The sequence below is a fragment of the Chionomys nivalis genome, chromosome 13, assembly GCF_950005125.1.
Source record: "Chionomys nivalis chromosome 13, mChiNiv1.1, whole genome shotgun sequence".
Classification (NCBI taxonomy): domain Eukaryota; kingdom Metazoa; phylum Chordata; class Mammalia; order Rodentia; family Cricetidae; genus Chionomys; species Chionomys nivalis.
This window is the reverse complement of record NC_080098.1, coordinates 64,520,915-64,539,678: the sequence shown is the minus strand read 5'-3', so window position 1 is coordinate 64,539,678 and position 18,764 is coordinate 64,520,915. Positions and strand designations below refer to the sequence as shown.

The 18,764-nt window shown below is 50.7% G+C and overlaps 1 protein-coding gene across 2 annotated transcripts; it reads left to right on the top strand.

Annotated features, from left to right (window-relative positions):
• The first annotated feature begins 2,984 nt into the window (after positions 1–2,984).
• On the top strand, positions 2,985–16,881 carry Card19 (caspase recruitment domain family member 19). Of its 2 annotated transcripts, XM_057787524.1 has the most exons (6): positions 2,985–3,106; positions 10,805–10,947; positions 14,390–14,543; positions 15,790–15,849; positions 16,019–16,090; positions 16,602–16,881. In XM_057787524.1, the coding sequence occupies exons 1-6, from the start codon at positions 3,100–3,102 to the stop codon at positions 16,715–16,717; spliced, it is 552 nt and encodes a 183-aa protein (XP_057643507.1). In that variant the 5' UTR covers positions 2,985–3,099; the 3' UTR covers positions 16,718–16,881. The 2 variants fall into 2 exon arrangements, with proteins under 2 accessions (XP_057643507.1, XP_057643508.1); XM_057787525.1 differs by lacking the exon at positions 15,790–15,849.
• The last annotated feature ends 1,883 nt before the right edge of the window (positions 16,882–18,764 follow it).

Here is an 18,764-nt window from a genome sequence, read left to right as displayed (position 1 = left end):
CTGCATGAGTTTGAGCCGTGCAATGCAAACCCTAGCAGTTGCTTTAGCCAGAGTCTCCCTTATACTTTGCATGTTTGTGTGTGTGTACATGTTTGAGGATGTCTGTGGGTGCATGTGAAGACTAAAATCTGCATTCAGATTACAGGCATATGCTGCTATTCCCAGCTTTTTTGTTTTGTTTTGGTTTTTGTTTTGTTTTGTTTTTTGAGACAGGGTTTCTCTGTAGCTTTGGAGCCTGTCCTGGAACTAGCTCTTGTAGACCAGGCTGGCCTCAAACTCACAGATCCACCTGCCTCTGCCTCCCAGAGTGCTGGGATTAAAGGTGTGCACCACCACCGCCCGGCCCTATTCCCAGCTTTTTTTTTTTTTTTTTTTTTTTTGGTTTTTCGAGACAGGGTTTCTCTGTGGCTTTGGACCTATTCCCAGCTTTTTATATGCATGCTGTGGCTCTGAACTCAGGTCCTCATGCCATGGGGCAGGCTGACTAATCCCATCTCCCCAGCCCCATTCCTCCCCTTACTCCAGATGATGCCTTTCTTTTTATCTTAATTTTTGAGAGAACCTCACCTATCCCAGGCTAACCTTGAACTATGTAACCAAGAACGACTTTGGATTTCTGATCTACCTGCCTGCCCCCTGAGTACTGGGATTACAGGTGTGCACTGTCATGCCTACTATTTGGTGCTGGAGATCTAACCCAGGGCTCTGTGTGTGCTAGGCAAGCAAGTACTCTACCAACTGAGCCTCGGCCTCTTGGTATCTGCCAAGCCTCCAAAGCTGCCTCCTTGGCTGTAAACCCCATAATGTTCTTACTGTATTCAGACCAGAGTTATCTTCTGCACCTGGCTTTTATTCTTTCCGTCTACTACAATGGTCCTGAGTAAGTCTGGCCTCACTGGCTGTGACTCTAGCCAACTCTGGCTTTCCTTTGGCTGTGTCGAAGAAAAAGGACTTCCAGCTGCTTGGCAGGAGGTCGGGTTAACATCAGCTGGCACCCTAGAACTCTGCACAGACTTTCCACACTCACATATCTTAAGTCCACAGGTCCTGCCAGTGGGAGAGCAGTAGTCTGTGCCCATCTCCCCCTCCCTACCCTCGGGAAGAGGTGGGAGTACCCAGGGCCCATCCCTGATCGAGGGAGTGCCTTGCACCTCATGTAGATCCTGGTGTGGACATCAGGAGTGGTTGGTAGCCCCTTGTATACCTGTAGCTGTCCTGTCATAGACTAAGGCCTTCTTTCTTTGCAGGCTTGGGGTAGCGGGGGCCTCCTGTATGGTCTAGGGTGTAGAATCCCTGTGACCTTGGGTGGTGTCATTGGACCAAATGTTGTACAAACTCTGGAGTGCCAACGAGCAAGAAGCCTGCAGTTGGGAGGCCACATCAGGCTGCTAGACCTAGGGTGGGGGACTCTGCCCTAGGCCTCAACTTCCCTCATGGAATCAAGGGAGGTTGGGTGCAAAGATGTAAAGGCGGAAGGCTGGCCTTCCCGATGGTGAGTCTGGCAAAGGATGCCTAAAAATGGGTGGTACAGGGCGCCCTCAGACTATAACACAGTGATATATGTGGAATAATTGGGTCAATGTGTACCCCAGAGGCCCTTCAGAACAGTAGCAATGTGGTCCTAGCGGGGCTCCCGCAGGACGTAGGCCAGATCTGGCCCAGGCACGTGTGTAGGTCAGGTACACACTATCTCCTGGAACAAGGTCTGTCCATGCTGTCTGTCCCTCTGCCTGCACGGACTGGTGCTGAGGAGCTCTCCAAATGCCTGCCCTGTGGGGAATCTGAGCTAACCTCGCTTTCTGCAGAGTTTAGTAAGGGGCAGGGGTGTAGCGACCACTATTACTCGGTCCAAGAGTTTGGAATTCCCAGCGACCTTGCAAGTCAATCTCCAAGATGCCTTTTGAACCTCCCATCCCCAAGATTGCCACCCTGGGGAGAACTGAGGCAGAGATGGAGGGCTCAGGGACCCAGGGATTCCTGGGCTGTCCCGGCAGTGCGTCCAGACCTGGGGCCCTCAGCAGTCCTGGTCTGGTTCCATCGTCGTCTCAAGTTACTGCTGCACCAGCAGAGAAAGGTAAAAGCCGGTGCCTGCCGCCATTGCCGGCTGTGAGGGTCTTGCCTCTCCCACTTCCCGGACCTTCTTTTCCTAGCTGGGCCTGGGGTCTTCCTGTGGTGAGCACCAGAGCTGGAAGGGCCAGGCCTACCTACAACAGAAGGGAAATAAGTGGGAGGTTGAAAGATTTGCCTGAGGCCGCGTGTTTTATAATTACGAAAACTGAGGTTCAGTCAAGCTAAATAGCTTCCCTAACTAGGTTGCGATGCCAGGCACTTGTCCCCTTTTGTAAATAGGGGACTTGATAAAAAAGGATGTCCCACCAAGCTCACTGTTAAGTCTCAATTCCTGGGTGCCAATGAACGCTCACCGGCCTTTTTTTTTTTTCCAGGCCTGACCTGCTATGTGACCTTAGGTAATTCACGTCTCTTTTCTTAAGACTCAGTTTCTTTATGCGGGAGACGGGGTGAGGTGGCCAGGGTGCAGCTACCTCTTAACCTCCTAGAGCAGCGGGCTCCGTGGCGGAGGAGGGGCGGAGCTTAACGAAGGGGCGCGGACCCCAGGAGCTATTGGAGAGGCCGTGCATGGGGCGGGGCTTGAGGTCTCTGATCCTGACTGGGACCTGAGCCGGACTGGGCTCCTCGGCCCGATTACTTAAACTGGAGGGGGCGGGGCTCCGGTCACCGCTACTGCCTAAACTCCTCAGAGGCGGGGCTCACTGGGGCGCGCAGTTCGGAACACCCGGGGGAAGCCTGAGTCTAGGATGACAGGGGGCGGGTTTCGGTGAGGGGCGTGGTTTATAGTAGCGGACAGTGTTTAGCGTCCCGGCCCCGCCCACTGCTGACGCAGCCCCAGAGCTCGGCACGGAGAAGGGGCGTGGCTAGTTGGAGGGAAGGGCTTGAGACTGGAGACGTTGTCGCCGTAGCTGGGCGGGGCCCAGAGGGTAAAGGCGGGACTTAAGGCCCGGCCTGCAGCGGCGATCACCGGAGCCGTCGGGCCGGGCGGCGGACAGCCGAGGACCGTGGGGCGACGCCGTGTCCTCCGCCATGACAGGTGGGCGCAGGGCCAGGCGGGCGACGGGAGCCGAGTGACCTTGGTGTTAGCTGGCACCGACGACTCGGGCGTAGCGGCGCGCGGTGGCGGGGTGTCCCGGGCTCTGCGCGGCGGGCCGGGGACGCCGGGGGTGTCGGGTGCGGAGTGGGGGGCCGTCGCGGGCGGAGGAAACAGAGCAGCAGGTGAGCGCCCGCAGGGTGCACGGCACCGGCTGCACCTGCGGAGCGGGGCGGTGTCCCGGGCCGGGCTGGGTCTGAGAGAGGGTAATGGTGCTCACCGCCAGTCTGCCGAGACTCTAGAGCGGTCGGCGATGGCACTCACCCCCACGGAGGCGGGACCGGCTCTGCGCTCCAGGGCAGCTTGTGGTACCAGTGAGACGCCCGTGCTTCCCGCTTGCTCGGGTGCCTGCGAGACTCCTGCTACATCCCTTACTCTAGATGGTTCTAGTGAATTCGGAGCCAACAATTTGCTCCGGGGACTCACCCACTTTATTTCTGACCCCAGCCAGACACAGTGACATTGCTGTGCTGAGTTTTGCCTGTAAAAGAATGCCGTGGGGATGAGTCAGCGAGGGACCCCCCTCTGGCAGAGAGCCCGGGAATGTGGTGGCTCCCAAATGCTGCACTTTTGTTTCTGGGAGTCTAACTCTTATGCTTCTTGTGGCAGAGGTCACCTGGGATGGCCCAGGGAGTCAGGGTAACCCCAGAAGTACCCAAGGCTCTCTAAACTGTAGTCAGAATTGGTGGTGCACAAAAATAAGACCTTATGTGCTGGAACCTGATGACTTTGTAAACAGACTAGAGGAAACCCCAACTACCACGCTCTCCTTTGTCATCCCTCCAGGCCCTTTTTGTTTGGGGCTGCAAGTTCTGAGCACCACCTATGTATGGAGCCCTGCTTGTGTCCCTAATATGCAGTCTTATTCAGAATGTCCTTGTGGAGACATAAGGAATATTATACCTGTTTAGGGATGGAGAGATAAAATCTGAGGCTGGGTAAGTGTCCCCAGACCACTCTGCTGGTCAGTGGTAGGAGCAGAATGGAGGGGCCTGGTCTCAACATTCATGCTGGGCCCTGCCCTGCCTCTTGTTTTCCAGATCCTTTAGGAAGTTCATTAGGATGTGTGGGACAGATCTCAACTGTGTTGGTCTCCAAGGGCCCACTGCAAAGATAGGGTACCGGTAGAAAATGAGGTATCCCACCTCTAGGAGAACAGGTGGGACTGGGGTAGAGAATGGGGTGTCTTTTTGCTGGGAGGACACAGCCAGCCTGTGGCTGGTGGCAATGACAAACACTTTTTCTCTTTCCCATCTACTTGCTGGCTTTTTGACACCTCATCGCCTTTCCTTTTTCTGGTGGGAGATGGAGACTGTAGAACAGAGCCTGAGAGGATTGGGTGGGCAGCCCTGGGGCCACAGATCCGGATCCATTGTTCTGTGGTCCTAGTGCACCTGCTGGGGGGCCTGCCATACAGATTAATCTTTGCTCCCCCCCTCCCCCCCGTGTGTGTGTGTGTGTGTGTGTGTTGATGGCTATAGAACACTGAGAGTTGTGTCTTCACAGAACAGGTCACCCATGCAGTGATGACAAGAGCTTCTGAAAGAGATTCAGGGGGAGTTGATGCCCAAGTTGTAGACCCCAGGACAGTGAATTCTCAGAAGGGGGTTAAATATGCTGGGCATGAATCAACCAGGTTTTCTCAGCCTACTGCCTGGGTCCTGATTCTGTGGTTGTGAGCTGCAAACAAGAAGGCTTTGGGACCCCTATGGCAGAGTAAGGGCTTGTGGGCCCGCAGCTTCAGGGTCCCAAATGCCAGAGTAAGGACTTCAGTCTGAGCTGCACAAGTTCAAGATGATGTGAAGGGCCATACTCGTCGTACCAGCTGGCAGGGAGGGGAAATACAGGCAAAGGCCCATGGATTCTGCACAGAGCGGTCCATCTGCTTTCATCTAGTAAAGGCATTCCAGGCCTTGTTTACAGGGGCCTGGTATCCAGGCAGAGCCTTGCTTGAGTCTCCATGATACCCAGTGGCTGCCTGTATGTGGTTGCATGCATAGTTTACAAGAGCTACAGGAAACACAGGAAATGCCTTGCTCTGGTGCAGCTGGCTTCAGCCCCTGGGCTGGGCCACCCATGGCAGGTGACTCAGGGCTCCTGTGACTCATGACTTGTGGGCAGTAGAGTCCCATCTTGGCTAACTAGCGGCTCTCAGGGTGGGAGGAGGCCGCTATGAGGCTCTGGCCTCTATCTACCGGTAGACCGCGCCTTTGGACCTTGGACTGGAGCCCATTCATTCCAGAACTCTTCAGTGAGTGCCTACTGTGTGTTCAGCCCTGTACACATTGGCACAGTGTGGGGACAGCAGACCCCTGAATTCACAGTGATCCATATGTTAGTGACAGAACAGAATGTACCAAGGGTGTCTACAGGCAGCCCCAGCGTCACCTCCATGCTAACTGCAGTTTTGTAAGTTTACCACACCTTCATTTCCCTATCTTAAAGGGTGGAAGTTGTAGAGCCAGTGGGAGGATGGAGGTTATAAGGAGGTGTAAATAGAACCAGAAAATGCCTGGCCTGTGGATTGTTTTTTGAGTCAGCTCAGTGTTCATCTGAACTCGTTAATGAGATGCTGCAGGCGTTGGAGCCCCCACCTAAGGCACCTGGTAATATGGCAAATTACTGGGTGTCCCTGGGCTGTTGGTAAGTCTGTCTTCTACACAGATTTCAGGGGCTCTATCAATATTCCCAGTCCCCAGCAGCCATGGTGGCGTGGCGCTGATGGCTTCAGACAGGGATGGAATGGCTGATGATTGGGCCTTGGGGGAGCAATGACTGTCAACCAGGACAACCCTAGCCCTAGCCTCTGAGAGAAGGCTCCTGGGCTGAGGATGTGTTTGTGGGGTCTTTGGTGAAGGCAGCCCCCACTGTTACACTGTGAACCCCTGGAAAATACCCCCAAGTTCCTGGCAGAGGGTGGACATGCTCTTAGGCTATGCCCACCTGGGTAGAAATGACTCCCCACAGCCACCGTCCGGGATGGGAGGGTGCAGGAGTCAGAAGACAGACCAGCCAGGAGGGGGACCAGAGGTGTGAGGGAAGATCCTCTGGGCTCCTTCTCAATGCATTCCTACTCAGGGTTGCTCTGCTTTCCATGACTCCCCCTACTGCCCCAATTTTTTGAATAAACATCAACAATGGAAATTTCCAAATAAGTTTTCTTAATAGACTTTACTTGTTAGTTGAATTTACTTTGAGCCAAAGTCTCTCTTTGTTGTTCAGGCTGCCACACCCTTTCTAGTAGCTAGGAGTGCAAGTGTATACTGCCTGGGTGCATGCTGCCTGGGTGCATGCTGCCTGGGTGCATGCTGCCTGGGTGCATGCTGCCTGGGTGCATACTGCCTGGGTGCATGCTGCCTGGGTGCATACTGCCTGGGCTTATAGTGCCTGGGTGTATACTGCCTGTGTGTATACTACCTAGGCCTATAGTGCCTGGGTGCATACTGCCTGGGTGCATACTGCCTATGTGTATACTACCTGGGTGTATACTGCCTGGGTGTATACTGCCTATGTATGTATACTGCCTGGGTGTATACTGCCTGGCCTTTTTGGGGGGACAGTTGATTGAGCAGATAGTGCAGAGATTGAGGAAATGGACTCCCCTTCCATCCCTCATATGATTACCATTTTCTATCATTTTGTTATTGTTAGCCGAAGCCCAGAATCTGCACTAGCATTTCCTCCTTGTGTTGGATGTTCAGTGGGCTTTGACAAATGCTTTATGCCATTATACAGAATAGTTTCACTGCCTAACCCTCCCCTGTACCCTGCTTACTCATCCCTCCCTTCCTCCTCATGCCTGGCAACCCCTGATTTTATTGTCTCCTTGGTATTGCCTTTTATGCAGTGTGGTGTAGTTAGAACAATAAGGCTTTTTCAGACAGGCTCTTTCACTCAATGATGTGTGTTTAAGGCTCCTCCACATCTTTTCATGTCTCTATTTATCCTTTCCAGTACTGAGGCCCAAACCCAGGACCTTGTGCATGCTAGGAAGGACACCACTGAAATGTATCTTTAAAATTTTTATTTTGACACAGGGCCTCACTAAGTTGCCCAAGCAGACTCTGAAGTTGGAGTCCTTCTATATAGCCTCGCTCATCTTTCCATCCCCATCCTGTGAAGTGTTTGCATGTGTGTGTGAGAGTGAGCACATGCCATAACACACATGGAAGTCAGAGGGTAGCCTCAGGTGTTGGTCTTCACCTTCTGCTTTGTTTGAGACAGGGTCTGCCTTCTCTTGCTCACTGAATGTATGCCAGGCTAGCAGCACATGAGCTGCTGGGGATTCCCCTGTGCCCACCTTAGTTTAAGAGGCAGGGTCCCTACTATCTACCAGTTCAGCTAGACTCCCTGTCTGGTGAGCTCTAGGGATCTGCCTGTCTTAGGCTTCTCAGTGCTGGGATTTCAGGAATATGCTGATATTCCTGGGTTTGGGTGAGTGCAGAGGAACTGAGCTCAGGTTTCCACACCTGTGCACAGCTCTTCTTCCTGGCCTCTTTGTTTGTTTTGGTCTCACATTATGTAGCCTAGACTTGCCTTGAACTTATAATCCTCCTGCCTCAGCATTCCAAATGCTAAACCTATAGATGTATATTACCATTCTTGGCCACCCTGTTATCATTTCTGATGTTAGTAATTAGAGTCATTTTGTCAGTCTGTTTAAATATCTCCTAATTTTGTTGACCATTTCAGTGAATAAACTTTGGTTTTGTTGATTTTTCTCTTTTAAAAATGTTCTTGAGGTTGTCTTCACTCTAATTGGCTATTCCCTTCTTTCTGTTAGCTCTGTTTGGCTTGTCTAGTTGTTCTAGTCCCTTCCTCCTTCCCTTCCAATTTAGTTGCCTTTTTTCTTTTTTAAAGTTGGTGAGTTAGCCATTAATGCTAACTTTTTTTTTGACAAGGTTTCACTATGTACTATGTAACTCCAGTTAGCCCAGACTCTACATAGATCAAGGTGCCCTCAAACCCATAGAAATCAACATGATTCTGCCTCCAGAGTGGTAGGATTAAAGCATGTGCCACACCTGACCTAAGCTCTCTCTTTGTAAGCTGTGTGAATTTATTATGGCTGTTGCTTCTCCCTCTCAGAGGTATGCTTGCTCCATTCCTTGGGTCTTGGTGTGTTTGTTTCTCATTTGACTCCAGTTGCTTTCAATGTATTTTGTCGTTTCATTTTTGTTGGAGAAGGGCTGCTTGTTGGTTCCCAAATGATCACACAGAAACTGTATTAATTAAATCATTGCTTGGCCCATTAGTTCTATTGCTTCTTATTGGCTAACTCTTATATTAATTTAACCAATTTCTGTTAATCTGTATATCACCACGTGGCTGTGGCTTACTGGGTAAAGTTCCCAGCGTCTACCTCTAGTGTCTCCATAGCTTCTCTCTAACTCTGCCTTCCTCCTCCCATGCTATAGGCCAAGCCAGTTTCTTTATTCATTAACCAATAAAAGCAATACATAGACAGAAGGCCCTCCCTCACCACATTTTGACCTGTTAGTTCAGTGGTTCTCAATCTGTGGGTTGTGACCCCTTTGAGGGTTGAATGACCCTTTCACAGATGTCACCTGAGACCATCAGAAAACACAGATATCTATATTACTATTCATAACAGTAGCAAAATTGCAATTATGAAGTAGCAGTGAAAATAATTTTATGGTTGGGGTGTTCACAATATGAGAACCTGTATCAAAAGGGTCACAGCATTAGGAAGGTTGAGAACAACTGTATTAATCCCTACAGATTTGTAAGCTCTGATTGTATCAATTTCTAGCTTCATGTCATGTGATCTAAAAAGAAATGCTTTTAAATATTTTGAGACTTATTTGTGGCTTAAGATCTGCATGTTTTGGTTGTGTTTTTTTTTTTTTTGGTTTTTCGAGACAGGGTTTCTTTGTGGCTTTGGAGCCTGTCCTGGAACTAGCTCTGTAGACCAGGCTGGTCTCGAACTCACAGAAGATCTGCATGTTTTGTGATCGAGAGTATGTTCCATGTGCACTTGGGAAAAGTGTGTTTTATTACTGGGTAGTGTTTTCTGTGTATGACTTTCAGGTACAGTTTAGATAACTGTTCAAGTCTTCCATTTCCTTATTGATCTTTTATCTAGTTGTCTGGTCTGTTGTTTTTGTTTTTGTTTTTTGGTTTTTTTTTGGTTTTTCGAGACAGGGTTTCTCTGTGGCTTTGGAGTCTGTCCTGGAACTAGCTCTGTGGACCAGGCTGGTCTCGAACTCACAGAGATCCGCCTGCCTCTGCCTCCCAAGTGCTGGGATTAAAGGCGTGAGCCACCACTGCCCGGCTGGTCTGTTGTTTAAAGTGGTATATGAACATCTTTAAATATCATAGAGCTGTCTGTTTCTCCCTTCAGTTCCATCGATATTTCCCCATTGGGGCTCTGCTACTTGGTGCAGGTGTTTATAGTTGTTACATATTCTTGATGACTTAACCTTAAACCACATATGCTGTTTGTCCTTTAATCCCTTGCACCAATTTTGACTTAAAGTCTATTTAGTCTAATTTTAATCCAACCACCGTGTTCTGGTCTGGTTTATGTTTACAATCAAGTGTGTTCAACCTGCTGCCTGTGACCACATGTGGCTGGCTGAGGACAGCTGTGACTGTAGCCCAACACAAAACTGCAAGCTGACTTCACACTAGGAAATTGTTCTTGAACATGATGTTTGTAGATGACAACTTCCCATGTTGAAGTGTCAAAGGGTTGGACACGCCTAGGTGGGCTGTCTTTTTCCTCACTTTACTTTCAACCTGTTTGTGTCTTTAGGTCTTTAGTGAGCGTCTTGTCGGTATTTAGTTGGAGCATTTTTTTAAGTATATGTCACATTTTATTTTTCCAAGGAGTTTTCTTTCTTCTGTCTTCACAAAGCTGCTTCTTTACACAAAGAATGGGGTGTAGCACCAGCAGGTCTAAATCGGGGTGGGGGTATTTGGTCCTTGAAGGCTTCGTGAGATCGATTCCCGACCACCTTGCTATGAATAGCACAGCTCACGCAGTAATGCAGCTTGACACAGAGTTTGGGAAGCACACAGGCGTCAAAGTTTCAGATTAGCGTCTGACAGCAGCGGCCTCTACTGGTTTCAAATGACGAACTTCTTAATGGCCTTGTCCTTGGGCATGTACCAGGTTCAGTTCATGCAGCAAATTGACCGCACACAGCCACAACTCTTTTTGGCATGACTGCTGTTTTTTTCTTCTTTTGGTCACCTTGGAGCCAAGACCAGAAAGAGTGGAACATATGTTTTTAAGGCCATTCTGCCAATCTTTGCCTTTTGATTAGAGAATTTATCCTATTTACATTTAAAGTAATTGCTGAAAATGAAAGATTTGTCTCTGCTATCTGTATTTTGTAGGTCTTTTAGCTTTTGCAGCCTTTGTTTCTACCTTTGCTGATTCCCTTTGTGTTTAGTTAATGTTTTGTGGTAACATTTTGATTCTCTTATTTATTTTATGTGTATCTGTAGATTTCTTCATTGTGGTTAATACGAGAGAGAATTGTAGCTGCACCCTCCAGAGAGACTGCTGCCCTTCCAGCAGGAGTGGCCCTCCTGTGGTCAGCACCAAGGACGCCGTATTTGGTGCCTCTTGAGGCTGCGCTGGCTCACCCATGCTATCCATATGTGTTCCAGATCAGACCTACTGTGACCGGCTGGTACAAGACACACCTTTCTTGACCGGACAGGGTCGCCTGAGCGAGCAACAAGTGGACAGGATCATCCTCCAGCTGAACCGCTACTACCCACAAATCCTTACCAACAAAGAGGCGGAAAAGGTGCTGAGGGGTGAGCGGGGCCAGGGTAGCCACTTGGGCATGCCCCCTCTGTAACAACAGGTTTTTCTCTCTCCCTCTAGTCAGGTCTCAAATAACGACACAGAGACTTTTGTTAATTACGAAAGCTCGGCCTTAGCTTAGGCTTGTTCCTAACTACCTCTTATAACTTAAACCCATTTCTATTAATCTACATGCTGCCATGTACTTATAGCTTTTACCTCTCCTGCATGTCCTGCTTTCTCTGTGTCTGACTGGCCACTCTCCCTTTCTTCTTTCCAGAGCTCTCTCTGTCCGCAAGTCCCACCTATACCTCCTGCCCAGCTATTGGACATTTAACTTTTTTAAAAACCAGTAACAGTGACACACCTTAACACAGTATAATCAGATATCTTGCAACACCCCTCTCTGAGCTGGGAGAAGCTGGCATAGGCCTTGAATTGTTTTAGTGTAGTAAGAGGCTGCTTGTTTGTTTCCCAGCCGCCCAGCAGCTCAGACCCGAAATAATCCCACAGAAACTATATTATTTAAAACACTGCTTGGCCAATGACTCTAGCGTATTTCTGGCTAACATATCTTAAATTAACCCATCTCCATTAATTTGTGTATTGCCACGAGGCTGTGGCTTACTGGGTAAATTTCTAGCGTCTGTCTCCCATGGGGCTACATGGCGGTGTCTCCCTTGACTCTGCCTTCTTTCTCCCAGCATTCAGTTTAGTCCTGTTCTCCCCCACCCCTGCCTAGCTCTACTCTGCACTATAATGGGAGGCCAGTTTCTTTATTCATTAACGAATAAAAGCAACACATAGACAGAAGGGCCTCCTGCACCATCTCAGGAATGGGAGTCACAGCTGCACTTGGCAGCTGCAAGTGGCCTCCTGTCATCAGGTCTGATGCCTCAGTTTTTCCAGATGGTCCTGTGGTGGCTGGCCCTTCCAGAGTTATGAGAAGATTTGCAGGAGGTGATGCACAGTGTCTTAGATAGAGATGTTCTTGCTGTGGTAAACACCATGACCAAAAGCAGTCTGGGGAGGAAAGGGTTTATTTGGCTTATGTTTCCACATCCATAGCTGAAGGAAGTTAGAACAGGAACCCAAACAGGGCAGGATCCTGGAGGCAGGAGCTGATGCAGAGGCCCTGGAGGGATGCTGCTTACTGGCTTGCTTTTCATGGCTTGCTCAGCCTGCTTTCTTATAGAACCCAGGACCACATGCCCAGGGATGGCAGGGCCCTCCCCCATCATTGCTCCACAGGCTTATCTTACAGCCCAATCTTACAGAAGTATTTTCTCAGTTAGGGTTCCCTCTTCTCAGATGACTCTAGTCTGTGTCAGGTTGACATAAAATTAGAACACACAACAACATAAGAATAAAAGGAGGGCAGAGGAAGGAGGGATCAGAAATCTGGATCTGGAATTGGGCCAATGGATCTGGAGTTGGTAAAATGCTTTCTGTGTGAATACATGGACTTGAGTTTGGATCCCAAACCTGTAAGTGCAGCAGACACAGAGACATAGAGCCCAGGGGCTTGCTGGCTAACCAGTTTAGCCAAATTGTGAACTCCAGGTTCAATGAGAGATGCTGTCTCAAAATAGTAAGGTGCAGAGCCATTGAGGAAAGCATCCTGATATCAACCTCTGGCCTCTACATGCACCATGGGTGGGCACCTACCCACAAGCACATAGACACACACGTGCACGCACACACACACACCACATGTGTACTCACACACACAGACACAAACACACACTCATCCACACCCACCCACACCTCACATATACACACATACACCCCTATACCATATACACACATACAGACACACCCCACATATATGTAGACACACCACATACACATCCTACACACATGTAGACACACACACACAAACATGTAGTGATATTTCATTTGTATTTTAATAAATAAAGCTTGCCTGAAGATCAGAGAGTAAAACAGATACACTGATCAGCCTTACAGACTAGGCAGTGTTGACACACACCTTTAATCCCAGTAGCCACACTAGTTTGCTATAGAAATCAGGCAGTGCATGTCTTTAATCCCAGCACTAGAGAGGAATATAAGGCAGGAGGAGACAGCTCTCACACACAGTCTCATTCTGAAATTCCTGGAGGCAGGATCGCCATCTTGAACTGAGGTAGAGGTAAGAGCCAGTGGTTGGCTGCTTTGCTTTTCAGATCTTCAGATTAAACTCCAATATCTGTCTCTGAGTTTTTATCAATTGTGCATCACAGACACACACAGATGACAGCCTCTACACACACACACACACACACACACACCAAAAGTCTGGACCTATTGCTACCCTGGAACCACACCGTGGCTTATCCAGAGGTCAAAGTATGAAAAGACTGTCTTTTGCTCGTCAATCTTCCTTGCATTTGTAAGGCCAAAGGACCCAGCCTGTGATAGGTGGGCAGGGGAAGCTGACCTCATCCCGCAGCCAGGCCTGGCCTGCCTGCTCAGCAGGCTTGAGGGAGACTGGTCCCACTGGGAGATTCAGCATCTGTGGAAGAAGCATGCTATCCACTTGACTCAGAGACTGGAATGTGACCTGGTTCCCCTGATCCAGGTGAATAGCACACTCTCTCTGGGTCATCTCTAGTTCTTACCCACAGTCCTACAAATAGTTGAAGTCATCACGCCATTTGACAGAAGGGACTACTGAGGCCTGAGAGGCATCACAGCACAGACACCATGACTGTTCTGCTGGAGATAGCACTTTAGATACAGTCCCCTGGCTTTGTGTCAACTTAGACACTTAGTGTGAGCCACCCAGTGATTTTAAAAAGTAACAGGCTCAAATTTGTCTCATTGTTGCAATAAGAAATACATAAACTTCAGAGCTTATACCTCAAAGGGGGAACTCGCTTCTTAGAGGCCCTAATGCTCCCCTTATCTCTGGTTAGTTTTCAGCTGTAGCCACCAGGAGGCAGCACAGACCACAGCCTCCCGGTTCTGGACTCAGTGCCACTGACCTTCACAACCTCATCAGAAGAAACTGTTCTTAACTGATTTTTGAAATACTAGACTCTTGTTCCCACAGTTTGAAAAGTAAGAGCAACTGTCACGGATGCTACCATTCGCTCTCTGTAACCACCCACCACGGGGGATTATTTCCTTTTTATGAAAACTGTGTCTCAGGGGGTTGAAGTGACTCACTGAGGCCACATGGGAAGAAGCTACACCGAGTGTCATTACTTAGGGTGATGTCCCCCACACCCTGCTTCCTTGGTGACCTCTCCCAGCCTGTAGCCCTGGAGACACAAGGATTAACCGAGACTTAGTCGGCAACTAAGTACTCCAGTGTTGGATGCCACACGGGTGGTGTGAGAGATTGAGAGGGTTCTGAGGTCTGTGGTACTGAGGCTGGGGTTCCGAGGGGACTACCTCACAGCTGCCCCCCTTCAGCCCACCCTTTCTTCTGCCCCCAGTTCCGGAACCCCAAGGCGTCCCTGCGTGTGCGGCTCTGTGATCTTCTGAGCCACCTGCAGCAGCGTGGGGAGCGGCACTGCCAGGAATTCTACCGAGCGCTGTACATCCATGCCCAGCCCCTGCACAGCAACCTGCCCAGCCGCCACGCTCTTCGTAAGTCCCTCCCCCACATCCCTACCTGCAGCACCTCACACTCACCAGGGAGGGCGCCAACTGCGAGCAGCATGGTAGTCTTCAGGGCCCATCTGAGTCTGCAGCAGCTCAACCTGGGTTTCTCTTCCTTCCCCTGGGCTTCTCTTCCTTCCCCGGTCGTCCTCAGAGACCACCCAGGGAGAATAACACAGGCTGGCATATCAGTCTGTCTCTCCCTCTGTCCTTTCTCCCTCTCTGTCGCTCCCCTCCCCCGTGTCAGTTTTCATACAGAAGCCAGTGCTCCATGTATCCTGTCTGACCCCTTGTTTACCATGTCTGTGTCTTCATTTCCTAGTCCATAGCAGCTTCCTTCTCACAGCCCCGTGCTGCTCCTTGGTCATCCCAACGGGGAGTTACCAAGCTCGCGTAGACCCCAAGGCTGTGTCTACCTTTTGTATCCACTGGTCTGCTCATGTGGGGTTTCTGTAGGGCATCCTTGGGTATAGGTGTGAGTGGTTGGTGACAGTGTGATCTCAGAGCTCTAGGTGACAGGTAGGTCCAAAGGTCTGGGATCACTGGAGCTGCTAGGACCTGGACGTTCACAGTAAGGCCAGTGTGGCGGCTCAGCTCCAAGGTTCTGTGCTTAGGGACCTGAGAGGAGGCTCTGCTGCTCCAGACAGACAGATGAGGTGACTCTGTCTGTGCTCTCAGCTGGGACTCTGGGCTGGTGTCTTTGATCCCGAGGAGTCTTCCCCAGACCTCACATGGCACAGTGGGAACAGTTGAGGACAGACTGAATTGGCTTTCTCCCTCATCTCTACGAAAATTGCTTCCCTGGGCTTTATTTAGAACCCAGCTGGATCCAAGCCATGTCCCTACTGGAAGTGAAGCAGTTTCTGTGGTCCGTGGGTGCCCCAGGGTCTGTGTGGCATGTCATCTGTCTGCTAACCCCGTGGGGAAGTCTAGGGAAAAGCTCTGGCCTCCTCTGCCTGCCATGACAGTCCCTATGATGCTAGCAGGTGGCTCTTGATAGTGGATATTTGTCCTGCATTTGATGACATGTGGCCAAGAGGACACAGTAGCCTACTCCACACCTATGATATCCTAGAAACTGGACCAACTGGGCCTGCCCAGGGCACCAGTGCCATGAAGAAACGTGTGAGCCCAGCACCTTCAGGAGGCAGAGGCGCCGCCTTGGGCTTCCCTGGGGGACAACCCCGCTCTCAGCTCGCCCTCTACTAATCATGCTCTGTCATTTTGTTTCCAGAAAATTCAGATTGCAGAGAGCTGGACTGGGGCAGCGAGAGCCGTGAGCTGAGTGACAGGGGTAACGCCCCGCCACCTCCTTTTCTTTCCCTTTTCCCTCAGGGCTCTGTCTGTGTCCCATGGGCTTCTCCATCCCACATCGGGTTCTATTCCTGGCTTTCTGTTGGGGGACAGGCCCCCCTGTAGTCCTCAGCCACTGCTACAGGCCATTCACACTCCTTTCTCCCCAGGACCCATGAGCTTCCTGGCAGGCCTAGGCCTGGCGGCAGGCCTGGCCCTCCTCCTCTACTGCTGCCCTCCAGGTGAGTGCAGGCCCCCAACGCTCTAAGCAGACTGTGGGAATTGGACGGTGAAGGCTCATCAGTGTCGTGGGCAGCCACAGAGCTGAGAGTTGGAGAGCCCTGCCATGTCTATCATCTTGGCGTCCTCTCTCGGGAGACTTGGTCTCCCCACCTGTGGCCTTAAAAGCCTAAACCCATGTAGAGGCCTGCAGCTTGCAGCTAGCCTTGCCTGCTCTACTCCCCTGCCCTGCGATGCCTGAGTCTGGCATCTGGGAGGACCTTTGGGCTATGGGCTCACACAGCCTTATGCACTGAAGGCTTGGGGGTCACCCTGAAGGCTTGGGGGTCACCCGGGCAGGAGCTAGTGGGCTCTGGGGTCAGACCCAGTTCTGACCTTTAAACCCAAAAGTGAAGACCACGTGTGAGTAGGGGTAAAGACAGGGCCAATGTCCAGCCTGCTCCAGCTCTCCCAGAACCGAGTCCCCCCTCATGGCTGGTCCTTGGGTTATCATTTCTCCCCTTTGTCTTCTAGACCCCAAAGTGCTTCCTGGGACCCGTCGCATCCTTGCCTTCTCACCTGTCATCATTGACAGGCATGTCAGCCGCTACCTGTTGGCCTTCCTGGCAGATGACCTCGGAGGGTTTTAACGAACCCAGACCCTGGGCCTTACCTGCTGCTTAACCAAAGAATCCCCTGGCCACCCACTGTGGGTTCTGCACTTCTTTTTCTAAATACTTATTTTTCATTATTTATAATTTCTATGAGAACACATCACCTTCACTCTACAAGGTGCTTAACATGAAATGTTCCAACTGTCTCTGCCTATCTCATGTCCTCTTCTTGAGCTGGTTTTGTGTGTGTGTGTGTGTGTGTGTGTGAATGTTCTAACAGTGGCTGTTCACCTAGGACTGACCCAGAAGCGCCTGACTTTGAGTCCAGCCTTGGCCCAGTGCCTCCTCCAGGTCCCCCTCCCCCTCCCTCCTTCATCGGATATCCTAATCCTACCATTTTGCCCTCTCCTCCATCATCTATACACTGGAGATGTCCCAACCATCTCCACCTTTACCACATAGGCCCCCTGCTAGGCCCCTCCCTGCACAGGCCCCTCCTGTGCTGTCTCTTAGCCTTCCTGGTTCTTCCTGCCTGGATACCCTTGGTGACCCCATCACTGGTTTTGCCACAGAGGATGGGGGGAGAATGGCAGTCCCTCTCTGTTGCTGACTGGCTCCCTGGGATAGCGGTAGTGACAAGAGCCCACGTGTGTCAGCATTCAGAAACACCATTTCCCTCGAAAGCCTCAGAAAGTGTGGACCTTTCACCTCACTTTTCCCCTAAGGAGGTGAGCCACTGGCTGTTGCAGCCTGGCCAGGATAAAGGGAGATGGGCAGTAGGTCAGGGCTGAGATCAGTCCACCCTGTTCTTTCCTGTGTCTAAGGAAGCCTCATGGGCTTGCCTTCCCCAGAGCCCCTGTCCTCTGCCTGGTGGTCACTGTCCAGCTACCGTGGCCTGGAAAGTAAAGCCCTACTGGAGCCGAGCCCTGGAGCCCAGATCTGTCCAATATCCAGTGTGGGGATGGGGCCGGTACTGCCACAGACGGGCTGGGTGTGGCTGGAGACCAGGCCTCAGCTGTGTGTAATGCTATAGAAAGCACAGTCCTTGTCACTGACCTACCACCCTGCCCAGGTGGAGGATATCCAGTTCATAGAACCTTCTAGATCCCTTAGAGATGAAGAAAAGGCATGGTACATTTGAGGTCCTCAGCACTGGTCTCCGGCCACAGCCAGCCCACCTGAGACCACGTGTCATTAGGCAGAACTGCACGCGTCTGGTTGGAGGGGTGGCTGTATACTCAGGGGCAGGTACCATGACTCCTCCCACCCTTCCTTCCTTGAGGGAAGCCAACAGTCAACAAGCCAGCTGACCTTTTGTGAGCAGGCTCAGCCAAACTACTGAAGATGGTGGCAGTTTGGCTCAAAAGACAGTCCTGTACAGCAACATACATACAAACTTACATACATGTTCACAGCACATACATGTTCATAGTACATCCATACTCATGCTGTGTATATGTTCACTCACATATATGCCATATGCACAGATACACAGGTCCATTTGCATGCATACTCTACACATTCAAGGCACCAGACACGGGATATGAGTCAGGACACTTATTGCGCCCGGGGCCGGTGCCTGAAGGGTTTGTTACTGAGTGTCTCCCAGCCAGTTCCTCCCAATCAGGCTTTTTTGAGGAAACAACATTGTCAACTCACAGAGTCATCATGAGTCTGTGTTTTCAGGAGTCACTAAGTTTCCAGAGTTACACGTGCTAGGTTGTGGAAGTTACCCAGGCAGGTGCAAACTGAGATGACCCAAACGTAAACGTGGGAAGAGTCGGGCACGGTCCCCAGGGAGAAGTCACATTCAAGTCTCAGGCTTATAGAGCATGTGAGGGCTCTGGTCACCATCCTGCTGACTGGCTGACGCCAGGCCCTAAAGCTGATGCTTTGCAGACATAGTGCGCATGCTCCATTGGAGAACTGCCGGCAGAGGCGAAGGAAGGCTGTTTCTTCAGTGCCTTTCCGTCATCCGGGACACACTGTGCCCAGTGAGAACATGTGGCTTTGGGGACAGTGCTCAGTTACCATCTCGCTGCCCCACCTCAGAGCTGCAGGAGCAGGGAATGTATTTACCAGC

What these genes read in the sequence shown, in the direction of transcription:
- Card19 (XM_057787524.1), top strand. An exon ending in CCAACAAAGAGGCGGAAAAG is followed by an intron (nt 10,948 to 14,389) that starts GTGCTGAGGGGT and finishes TTCTGCCCCCAG; the next exon opens with TTCCGGAACCCCAAGGCGTC. An exon ending in CCGTGAGCTGAGTGACAGGG is followed by an intron (nt 15,850 to 16,018) that starts GTAACGCCCCGC and finishes CTTTCTCCCCAG; the next exon opens with GACCCATGAGCTTCCTGGCA.